At 48.4% G+C, this 12,553-nt stretch overlaps 1 protein-coding gene across 1 annotated transcript in view; it reads right to left on the bottom strand.

Moving 5' to 3' along the window:
* szt2 (SZT2 subunit of KICSTOR complex) overlaps nt 1-12,553 on the bottom strand; it is a 151,593-nt gene that overhangs the window by 54,479 nt on the left and 84,561 nt on the right. Inside the window, exons 57-59 of the mRNA XM_079267210.1 lie at nt 11,274-11,404; nt 7,781-7,902; nt 6,586-6,771 (exon numbers count right to left, since the gene is read on the bottom strand). Coding sequence (XP_079123336.1) covers nt 6,586-6,771; nt 7,781-7,902; nt 11,274-11,404 — 439 coding nt within the window. The remainder of the gene's footprint in view (nt 1-6,585; nt 6,772-7,780; nt 7,903-11,273; nt 11,405-12,553) is intronic.

Raw genomic sequence — 12,553 nt, 5'->3', positions numbered from 1 at the left:
GGACACTACAATCTCACCTGTGAGGCCACACAACCGCGACGTAAACCACAGCGGGTGAAAGTTAAAGTGAGGCCAGAGAGGCCACTAGGTAACACCACACTAGGAAACTCCACTGACTGCCAGCGGAACAACCTCACCAGCCGAGCCGTAAATGTCACGCAGGAGAAGGAAGAAGAAGAAGAGGAAGTACAACCTACGGCTTCAGAGACGGCTCCAGAGGAAAAAGAAGAGCAGCCGCAGCCGCCGCCGGTATTCAAGTCAAGTGACAGTCTTCGGAGAAATCGGAGCAGGAAATGGACGAAGCACTGTAAAACCAGCAAGCTCCCTCTCCTAGATAAGTGCTTCTGGAATGTGTTCTTTTATTGCGAAGGTCAGAATTACTTCGTAATAACTCCGGTAAACAAACCACAGTATCAGGCTCATAAGTTCATCTATCTACCCGAACCTAATGCCCGGCACGAGGCCTGGCTCAACAACACCCTGCCGTGGATATGGATAACCGAGCTGAAGCATTTCAAAGGAGCCTTCACGGAGGGATACTCCAGAGCCAGCTACGGCCTTTTGGGACCAAGGACGACCGACATGTATGTACAAAAGCTGCCGAAACCCGAGGATTTGATGACAGCCCCAAGAGGGGATTTCCAAAAGATTGACACTTGTGTGACCAACAAAATGTTCATCGCTCTGAACGGAACAGAGTATCTAGCCGACGGCGCCTCCCCGAGATGCACACTCTGGCAAGAGTGGTATCGGGCTTGGGGAACGTGGCTATATGACTGCACAGGCCTGAAGACGAACAAAACGATCAAAGGAACCCTGCAGGCATGGAAAGAGGCCCACACCCGGGACGACGGTTCAACCTGGTGGGGCCTACAGAAGGATGAAGTGTTAGAATGGGTGGTGCCATGTCTAACTCAAACCAACAACTACTGGGTGAAGTATCAGTACCTGGCCACAGTGTACTCGAAAGAAAGAGATATCTGGCCTGGGGTTTGGAGCCGACCAGAACCATATGTGGGCCCACGGCCCTGGAAGATGGAATGCAATCGAGGAAACACGACCTGCAACATCAGCCTGGCCGGGGGACATTGTGAGTCTGTGCCAGGATGGGAAGACCATTGCCAGACCCACTATGGAGCAGAATATGAAACCCACGTGCAAGAAGTAACCTGGGTGAAGGATAAAGACAAGAAATGGAGACGGTCAGGGCCCCTGACCAGCAGCTGTACCAACTTAATCCTGGGCCATCGCATGAAAGACAGAGTGAACGTGAACGGCCAAATCATTCCCCCAGTAACCGACCCTACAGTCTTTTTAGCTGAGGGCCACGCCTTCAGGAAAAGCCTCTGCGAGGGTAAAGAAGACAAAGGATTTGAATGGGTAGGAGCTAACCGCCTCTACGGGAACGGAACATGCTACGAGCCAGAAGAACACTGGCTGAGTTGCGGGAGCGGCCGACGAGAACACGAGTGCAGTTGGATCGAACTAACGGGCGCCTCCATAGTCGGGACCGCAACCATCGTAGTGGAAGAAGTGGCAGGGAAGATTGGAGAAGGATTCTCGGTCATAAAGGGATGGATGGGGAGTTTGTTCTCCTGGCTTTGGCCTTATTTGTTGATGATAGTTGGAATTGTGATCTTGGGCCTGATAATCTGTGCCGCCATTAAGGGCGGGGTAGCAGCCACTGTTGCCTCGTGCTTTAAGGGGAAGTTGAAGGAAAAAGGAGAAGTGAAGAAGGGACTCCTCCCACGAAGGAAGGAGGAGTCCACCCACCTATAAAGGGTGAACAACTGGAGCGCCATAGCCATTGCAGACCCGGAACCTGAACCAAGAGCCTCATACTGAAATAAGAACGAATAAACCTAAGAAAGCCAAGATGACCAACATGACCAACACCACAACCATTGCACCTCCAGGCATGAACACCACTTCTCACCCAGGCATGACCACCTTCGGAGTGAGTATGACCAACACCACAACTATTGTGACTCCAGGCATGACCACCTTCGGAATGAGTATAACTGAAGCATTACAGAACTCCTCCGACACAGCACGCAGATGCAGGCCATTTATTCGCTTAACCGACCTGGACTTTTGGGTCCTTGAGATCATATGGTTCTTCTACTGTTGCATGGGCGAATGGTCCATGAATCAGCCGCTAAGAATACTGACCCTGGCTGTAGGGTGTCTGAAAACAGCGATTGAAAATATCTATCGAGGATCACTGTGGCTTACCCTGACATGGTTCGCTACATACCTCCTGGGGAGAATCCACATCGACTCTACTCGCTGCGGTCTAGTAAAAGGTGGAATGGTGATCATCTGGCTGGTAATCGACGTCGCTGCAGTTTTCTACAACCCCCTGAAGATGGTCTCGGCAATCGTCGAGGCCTTTCTGGCGGTTACAGCCCTGACGTATCTCGTGGTCATGACCATGGCTATGAAAGAAAGAGGAAGAGGGCGTTGGCTCCACAAGATCGGCGCCATTGCTCTTTGGGGCATAGGTTGGGGCATAACTGTCGCCATCTACTGGTTGGGTTCTGAATCATCAATCGGGATAGCAGCCTGGCTCATGCTGTATGAGCCTTTGTTTCCAAGAAGGGTTAGGCCTACAAGCCCAGGCCTGACACCTCCTCCAATGGTGTTGGCATCTCCATGGCTGCATTCTCTGGCTCTGCGGCGCTCTGCAAAGCGCTCCAATACTGAGAGGGGGCCTTAAAAAAGAATGAAAATAAGACCACCCCCTGCTTGCTAAGCTTAGCTTGTAAAAATGCGCTGAAAAATGTAATGATTAATGAAGTCTTTGTGTTCAACAACATTCAGGAGGAGGTCTGCTGTGTCCGCTGTGGGATTCCTCCGGAGCTAATGTTGCACCTGTGGGAGGTAAACCAAGCCCTATGGTGCACCCAATGCTACCTGGGGCAATTCCCGGTAGGAGCAGCCAGCGGCCTCTTCTGCAAAGGAAGTACCCCTTATATGCCTGCGATGAATGTAGTCGACTGTATGGAATTAGAGGCTAAAGCAAAACCAGTGTGGACTTCCGCTGGGAGAACCCCACCAGAGGTCCTGCTCTATGCTGATGGTGTATACTGCCCAGTATACACAAAAATATGGGCGTATCCTGATGGCATCCGGGTGTCCAGCACCCACCTCACCGATGGCCGCTTCGTCGTCATTGGACCACGCCTGCCCGCCCTGCAGTATCCAGTACCAACTCCAGAAGAAGACGACGACACGGCAAGCATCCCGGGTGTGGAACACCGAGACGTGGGTAGCCAGACGATGCTCGCAGGAGTAGTACCAAATCTAATGGGGATGTGGGGATACGACGAGGACTGCGGCGAGCTGGTGGAGGTAATCCCTGAAGGATTGATAGTTCCAAGCGAGGAGGAGGACAAAGCAGCAACCAGCCCCGTCCCTACTCCGGCCTCCCTCTCCCCAGACAGCATTCTGAACCAGAATGTGTTGGCCCTGGTGCTGAGCCTGGACGAGCAGATGAAGGATGCCATAGACGACGAGGAAGATGACAACGCCCTCCTGGATTTCCAGCCACCAGGAATGGAAGGCCTGGTGGTGCTCGACAGCTGGCAACACGAATCCGAGCCGGAAGACGACGTTCTCATCATCACCGCCGAGGACGACGATGAGTTCCTAGAGGATTACTTGGGGCACAATGCGGCAGCTTGAGACCTCAAGAAGGGGGTGTCAAGAAGAGTTGACCTCTCAGCGCTGCCTCGGTAACATGTCGACACATTCAAGGGAGAGAGAGTCAGGCTATGAGCACAAAGCATATATTCAAAGTTGAAGTATAATCAAACAGATAACATGAATGAATAATATAACGAAATGTTCTAATCAATTGTGTAACAAATGTTTAACTGCATAGAAGTGATTTAAACAAATGTAATGAATGTTTCTGTGTGTTCTGTGTGAGATTGGAGCTGAAATGAAATGTATTGGGCAAGAATGACATTGCTGTAATCAAGACCAGATGTTGGGTGTAGTCAAAAGAAAGTTCTGGAAACTGATGCAATAGTTGAGTCATACCGGCAATGGTCGGCTTAACGCCCTTTCCAGAGGGAGGGGGGATGAGTAATGGACCAAACAGGTGGGGGCTGATCACAGCCCATATGAGGAATATAAGGACATGCTTGCAAAGAGCAAAGCTGGGATTTCATCGCGGATGCCGTACCAAGCGCATCGGAAGAAGATACTAAAGCCTGCAGCTGATGTATTGAGGACTTCGTCTCTGTTCACGGAAAAGAGACCTCTGTTCGTGGACATTGAGATTGAAAGACGAAGGTTCTAACTCTCCCCACCGCTCGCCTCTTAACATCTGGACAACTGAGAAAGCCGCAGCTGCCTGAGAAAGACTTTGTACTGAGTTTTGAGAACAGCTGAACGGGCTCCGTTGCGGAGCGGGAGGATCGAGGGTCAGGCCTGACCTTCGCTCCTAACAACTCCAAAAGAACCTTTTTCATCGCACCATTGGACATCCAGCTCCAACCGAGCCGTCTCGGCGACTAAAACTAATGAGTATAATCGAAGAAGATAATTAAATTAATCATGTGTAGTGACATTTTATGTGAGCTGTAGCTGTAACCCCTGCAAACTAACTAAATATAACCTGCAATAAATATCTAATCTGCATTTAAAGTGAAATCCTCAAGTGCATTAATTTGCCGAAGTAGTAATGAGTTCCTCGTGACAGTAAAAAGTTAAAGCTATTGTATGTCTAACAACTGAGTTCTGAAAGGTTATCCTAGAGACCGAATCCACTTAACAACCCCTTACGGTTTTAGCAAGAATTAATCCTAGCCGTTAAAACCTAACCTGGCATTTACCAAGAGCGCGGATCCATAAGAGGGAAGCTGCCATAACCGACGCGACTGGTGTGAGCGCCCGGGGCCAGGACTGGTCTCTCGGCCGAGCGCGCTCTGACCGGAGGAAGCAGGGTAGACGTCGGGAGTAACGGCAGTTAGCGGAGCCAGGCGAGTTCCCTCGCCAGAACACCAGCTCGAGAATCTTTTAATAGAGAGCTGAGTCAGTAATTAGCCCCGTATCGGGCCAGAAGTACCCAGGATCTAACACCGTGAAAACTCTCTGTGCCAGAGCCAGTCGTAAATAATGCAAGAGGATGTAAAATGGGATCTGACGGGGACTAAACTGCATCGACGTAGTTAAGCTTTTCATTTTGAAAAACAAGGCCGTCGACCTGACGGGTTGTATTTCCAGGACGTGATCAACAGGAAATGCAGAGGGGGAAGAATAGAGGAGAATAAAATGCTTCGTCGCGTAGCTGGGAAAGCTGGTTGTGTTTGTGCAGCCGAGTCCATCAGTCGCACATCGATCTGCGGCTCCATATTTAATACAGGAAGCTCCAGCAGTTTTGCTGAGATGCTCAAAACACAAAACATGCAGCAACAAACTGCAGGGAACAGGAGCATGGAAGGGAGTCCAGCATCGATGCTGACCGTCACCTGGAACACTGGTTTCATCAGGAACCCATTCAAATTGAACTCAGAAATTCACTTCAATTCACTAATAACTGGAAGTACATAGTTTCAATACCAATACGAATATACTTCCATCTAAACAACAAGGCAGCGTTCCTCTTCTTGTGTTGTCGGACCAGACTAACCCCATCATCTCCCCCCCCACCACCACATGGAGCTTCTTTACACATGAGAGCAAAGGGAAGAACGGAGGAAAACCGGGACTGGAGCACAGCTAAGACCTGCCGTCTGAGTCCTGGGTGGTTACTGCTGATGAAAAAACAACATTTACTGATAATGTTCCTTTTATATATCAAAATAAGTCTTCATCTAATTTGTTTATCCACAGTTTTACAGTGGCTCCTTTGACCACGAAATAGATCTGATCTGATCGGATAGATCTGATCGGATGAGGCAGGTCGCAGTGAAGTTTACAGTGTCACCACCACGGTTACTAGATGTCAGCATCATCACTCTGTGGAAGGGCTTACACATGTCGTCTCGTGGTACAAGTAGAAACAACGTGCGTGCAGGTCGATAATTCAGCGTGTAGAAATGAATACCATGAGAAGCACACGTCAAACAGGCTGCCAGAGTACAGGTAATGACATCATCACTCCTCCCCAGGATACACAGCTGTATGAAAGGTGCCCCAGGACTCGCTCCAGATGCTGTCCTGGCAGGCTGACTCCACCTGAAGTAGCAGCAGCTCCCAGCCCTCATCGTACGCACACGTGCTGACTGGCCGTTTCAAACAGAAGGCAATACAGCTGCTTTTTGGTGACACGTCTGAAGTGTGTCAGCAGAAGTCAGTGAGGTCGCCAATTCTAATGGACATCGATATTTAATCCTAAGACTCCTGCTCAGGTCCGTCTCATTATATTGTTCTGTTGACTGTAAAAGAAGTGAATGGCTGCCAAGAACTGTAACTTTAAACTTTACTTTTATTCCTGTTTTTTTTTAATTCTTCCATTTAAAAAACCCACTGGACTGGTTTAGACATTGTAATATGCAGCTGGTGTGACGACAGCTCGGCCAACGTTCTGCTGCTGGCGATGCTCCACATCAGGACCCGTGTCGGTGTCTCTACCTGCTTGGAGTCCATTTCGTGGATGGGCGTGTCAGAGAAGCAGTGGTGATGAAAGAGCCCCATCTTCTGGTTGAGCAGGCAGTGGACCACGTGAGCCCTCGCGTTCTGCCACTTGACCAGGCGGACCAGCTCACGATTCAGAGCAGCGCCCAGGTCCACGGACCAGTTGTAGCTGTACAGAGTCACCTAAAGCAAGGATGGTTCAGTATGACTAGTCGAAGACACCACCACAGATGCATGCGCGAGTTGTGGCATATAAACAGCAGAGCAGTACAGGCATCACACACACACACACACACACACACACACACACACACACACACACACACACACACACACACACACACACACACACACACACACACACACACACACACACAATATTAAGACTGCACCTCTCTAGCTTCTAAAGGTGCAACGTGTAACCATCGACTGTACATAAGAAGTGGACGAGGTCATGGTGACGTCATCCATTGGTTTGTGGACTGATGTTTTGAGAAGTAGAGTCATTTTCTCACAGACTTCTCGAGTATAAAATCAGAGGAGTCGCCCCCCGATGGCCAATAGAGAGAATGCAGGTTCAAGGAACTTCGGCATCGGCTTCACTTTGTAGTGTAACATGCAGCCACCTGCTCCTCACACATGAGGGCTCCGGGGCTTCACGGTCCGTCTATGTTCCAGAGATTGTTGACTGAATTAAATCCAAAGTCGCATAAATGAGAAAACAACTGGTATGTTCGTTTCATCCCACCCGGGGCTGGGAGGCCACAGCGAATGTCAACACTGTACCCTCCTCACATTGTGTTGATAAAGGTCCATTCTTTAATGTTTAAACTTTCTGTTCAGATCTTACACATTGCATCGTCAAAGCTCAGGTAAGACAAGCGGTCAGAGGGTCTCTCTCATTATAGTGGTCCCCAATTGGCTTCAAAGGAGGAAATCTGACAGACAGATGTGTCAACACCTGGACAGATAATGATGTGCATGCTGACATACTACTGGATGTGAGTGGGACTTCTTCTGTTGTGATGAAGCAGCCGTTAAATAGACAAGAGGAGCAGAGAGGGACATTCAGGTCAACTGTAATGTCATGGTCACAGATGCATTCACAGCTGAAACTATTGGGACCTTCTGTGTTAGGAACAATTCTGTCATGTTCTCTTGGCCTGAGGGACCTTCACATGTGCCAGGTCACCTTTTTGTCCAGGATGCTGATGAGGAGGAACCTCTGGCGGGGAGCCAGTCCCTCCCCGGCCTGGCTTGGACTGAACACGTCGCTCTGCTCCAGAGCCTCGAAGCGCTGGAAGCCCTTGTGAGCTGGGCAGAGGAGAGAGAGAGGACTGGCTGAGAGCAGGAGGAATCAGAGCACAACACATACTCCATGCCGACCGTCAGGACATTCTTTCATCTGTTCTTAACCGCACCGTGACTTTCAAATCAACTTTTTTTTTCTTTTTACACGTAATTCGTTTGCACATTTACTGCAGAGCTGCTAAGCGGGTCTTTATCAGCCCAGACACCAAATGCACTGTATTACCCAGAATCCTCTGAGGTCTCCCAGGGTTGGCTGACAAACGAGTGAAGGCCTGACGTATTGGAACAAACAGCTCAGTGTTTCTTCTGGAATGTTCTTATGGTTCCAGTCTGTAAATATGTCGGCGCTATTATATTGTACTAGAAAGAACCAATGAGGTAATGTCATCACCAGAGATGGGTCAGGTACGACTTGAACCTTTAGAAGATTGATTCGTGTTCCTGACTCTCCTGTCATTTCAGATCCAGCCACCCTGCACTATATATTCCAGCCCATTTCCACTCATTCCCTGCCAGACAGGCCTCGACTTTCCAGCCTTAGTTCTGCCTGAAGGACCCAGCTCGTCTCCGACTCGTGCATCTGGTTTTCTACTGAGCTGTTCACACTTCTGGGGCTATTCATCACTGTATCAGAACAGCACTAAGACTGCACTACAATGTCAAACACAGTGTGTGGACTCAAGAACAACAGGCCGTATCTAAAGACTTACTTTAGCTACTCGTCCCTTTGTCAACTTTCACACCGCGTTGTTTGAATACATATATTTGACAAAGAAAATACCAAACTATATATTAAACACCACATTTCTATCTAAAGAACAGCAACTTCAAACATCCCATCAGCGTCAATGTGTCGAGCTGAGAGGTGAACTTACGTGTGAACCTATTTAGCCCTGGGGTGCTTTCCTCCTCTGAGCTGTCTCCTGTAGACAGACAGAGACGGCACAAACAGACGGCGGCATGGACAGTGAAACACACAGTGAAACACACAGTGAAGCACAGTGAAACACACAGTGAAACACACAGTGAAACACAGTGAAACACACAGTGAAACACACAGTGAAACACACAGTGAAGCACACAGTGAAGCACACAGTGAAACACAGTGAAGCACAGTGAAACACACGGTGAAACACACGGTGAAACACACGGTGAAGCACAGTGAAACACACGGTGAAACACACGGTGAAACACACGGTGAAACACACGGTGAAACACACGGTGAAACACACGGTGAAACACACGGTGAAACACACGGTGAAACACACAGTGAAGCACAGTGAAACACACGGTGAAACACACGGTGAAACACACGGTGAAACACACGGTGAAACACACGGTGAAACACACGGTGAAACACACGGTGAAACACACGGTGAAACACACGGTGAAACACACGGTGAAACACACGGTGAAACACACGGTGAAACACACGGTGAAACACACGGTGAAACACACGGTGAAAAACACGGTGAAACACACGGTGAAACACACAGTGAAACACACAGTGAAACACACAGTGAAACACACAGTGAAGCACAGTGAAACGCACAGTGAAACGCACAGTGAAACACACAGTGAAGCACAGTGAAACGCACAGTGAAACACACAGTGAAACACACAGTGAAACACACAGTGAAGCACACAGTGAAGCACACAGTGAAGCACACAGTGAAGCACACAGTGAAACACAGTGAAACGCACAGTGAAACACACAGTGAAACACACAGTGAAACACACAGTGAAACACACAGTGAAACACACAGTGAAGCACAGTGAAACACACAGTGAAACACACAGTGAAACACAGTGAAACACACAGTGAAGCACAGTAAAACACAGTGAAACACACAGTGAAGCACAGTAAAACACAGTGAAACGCAGTGAAGCGCAGTGAAGCGCAGTGAAACACAGTGCAGCACAGTGAAACACAGTGAAGCACAGTGAAACACAGTGCAGCACAGTGAAGCGCAGTGAAGCACAGTGAAGCGCAGTGAAACACAGTGCAGCACAGTGAAACACAGTGAAGCACAGTGAAACACAGTGAAGCACAGTGAAACACAGTGCAGCACAGTGAAGCGCAGTGAAGCACAGTGAAGCACAGTGAAGCACAGTGAAACACAGTGAAGCACAGTGAAACACAGTGAAGCACAGTGAAACACAGTGAAGCACAGTGAAACACAGTGCAGCACAGTGAAGCGCAGTGAAGCACAGTGAAGCACAGTGAAGCACAGTGAAACACAGTGAAGCACAGTGAAACACACAGGGTGAAGCAGACACAAGCACAAATAACACAGAGGTGTTAGGCAGCTTGTGGCATGGACGTGGAGACAGAAACAAAGAGCAGCAGCGAGGAGAGCATGAGGAAAGCTTGAACACGGAACAGTCATGCTCAGACCTCTTCCTCTGATACAGATGTGGTGAGAACAGGTGTTAGCGACGTGCTGCGGGTCGGTGATTCAAGTCTTCACACTGATATCAACATTCATCAAAACCAGCTTCCCTGGATGTCACCTGTCAATGTTAAACTACTATCGCCTGAAGGAACTGCAGATTGTTGTCCTTTCTGTTCATGACTATTAGAGTAATTCCATTGCATGAAGTGTGATGCCATTAGATCCATCATCAGTTCCAGAAACATTGGCTTGACCTCACACAACAGATGGGTTCCTGTTCTACATTGGTTCATCGCTCAGTGTTACAGCGGGACTTTGGGGAATCAGAACTGACCGTTTAAAAGGAGAAAGTCACAAGAAGACAAACACACTAACCACTGATTGAGGCGGCGCTGCACCAGCAACTCATCTGTTCTGCGAGGTAGAATTACTGCTTTTGTCAACGGAGTGTTGCGGCTTTGTAAAGCGCGTAGATAACGGCTTCGGTTCCCCGTTGGAGAGGCTCGTTTGGCAGCAGGTAAAGAGGTGAAGATGTTTTAAAGGGATTGATTTTGTTTTGATGGTGTCTAACAGGCGTTGCTGCTGCCCCTGTCCACAGCACTATTGCTTTGGTCCCATGCTGGTTCTCCTGCCTGTTTCTTCAAATTGGGAGAGTGCTGACTGCCATCTATAGTACGTAATACACTGACTATGGATGAAGACCTCACACAACACCACTTCAAAAACTCCACACTAACCCTTTGCACCTGAGAGGGGTACCAGCGGTAACAAACATTCTGAAGGAACTCCGGGGAGTCCGTGCTACTTCTGCTGCCATTACATCGTCCAGCTGCTTCTGTGCTGAGATACCCAATGCTATCGTTACGCTTCAAATGCCCATTTACATTTCCAGGACCTGCATGATCGGCCGCTCCTCCATTCGGTTGGTTGGGCTTAGCACGCGAGGTTTCATGAAACCCTGCTTGTAAAGCCACTCACCTTGCTCTGTGCTGCAGTGCCACTGATGGAAGTTGCGTCCTACGAGAATGAAGCTCCTCGTGGCATCTGGAGGCTGGCTGAGGTTGTGGGCAAGAGTGAACGGAACAAATATGTCTCCAGATGCGGAGCAGCTAAAGGAAACAGAGACAGACATTATTGAAACGTAAATGACTCATCTGTGTCAGGATGAAGAGACGGGTGACTACGCTCCGGTGTCTCCTGATGTGGAATGTTTTCTTCCCCTCTGTTGTGCACTGTGGAGGACTGGCCCAACCTAAAACAACCAGCAGGAGGCACTAGAGCAGCTATAAGGACGTGGTCCCTCACTGGCTTCCCACCAGGCAACCACTTGTGAGAACAAGGTGGAGGAACTACTTACAACAACCAGCCATAAGACCCTTTGCGTCTCAGCACCATCTGTGTGCTCATCCACAAATCTTCATGCAATCCAAACTGTCGCTTGCCTTCGTCTTTCTGGCAGGCAAATGGAGTCACATTGAACTCACATTGTCATCTTCAAGGAGTTAGATAATGATGCCAAAAGATGGCACAGTAAACATGTGATCCCAAGTCATCATCCGGTCTGTGGGACTGATACGAACAGAAATAAAATCTGCTCCCATGTGTGCATTTGAGATGAGTCACCGTGAAGCTATAGTGCTGCTGGACGCTTCCCTTTCTTGTGATAAAAAATTAAAAATACAGACGGGAACCTTAAAGTCTGACATCTTCTCCAGACATGACAATACACTCAGCTTATTTATGAGAAGACAAATATTTCCAGAAGGCGTTTTATGCATTTAGGCACCACAGTAACAAAACAAAAAGAATTCTGAAAAAATAAAAGATCTTGAAATGGCTGAAACCCTGTCGATAGCTTAATTGTTTGCATTCAAACCAGCCGGCAACCTTCAGTTCTGCAGAGTGAAGCCAATGAGGTAGTGCCTTACACCTGCATTCTCTCTAGTGTCCACCAGGGGGCGACTCCTCTGGTTGTATAGAAGTCTATAGAAAATGACTCTACTTCTCTCTTGATTTATTCCCTCAGTAAACATTGTAAACATGAGTTTATGTCTTAATCTCTAGTTTCAAGTCTTCTTCAATACAGCATGATGTTCATTTAGTACATTATGGTCCATATATTATGCCGCTACCTGAGACGTACACGATGTCTCTACGTCACTCCTCAACATTCCAAACATGGTCACCTCTGTTCATTGGTTGCGGAAAAAACAACATGAGGACGTCTGTATTCCAAGATGACACCAAAGAAGATGTAA

The sequence above is a fragment of the Melanostigma gelatinosum genome (assembly GCF_949748355.1).
Source record: "Melanostigma gelatinosum genome assembly, chromosome: 4".
Taxonomy (NCBI): Eukaryota; Metazoa; Chordata; class Actinopteri; order Perciformes; family Zoarcidae; genus Melanostigma; species Melanostigma gelatinosum.
The sequence above is the reverse complement of the archived record's forward strand: the minus strand, read 5'-3'. Positions and strand labels throughout refer to the sequence as shown.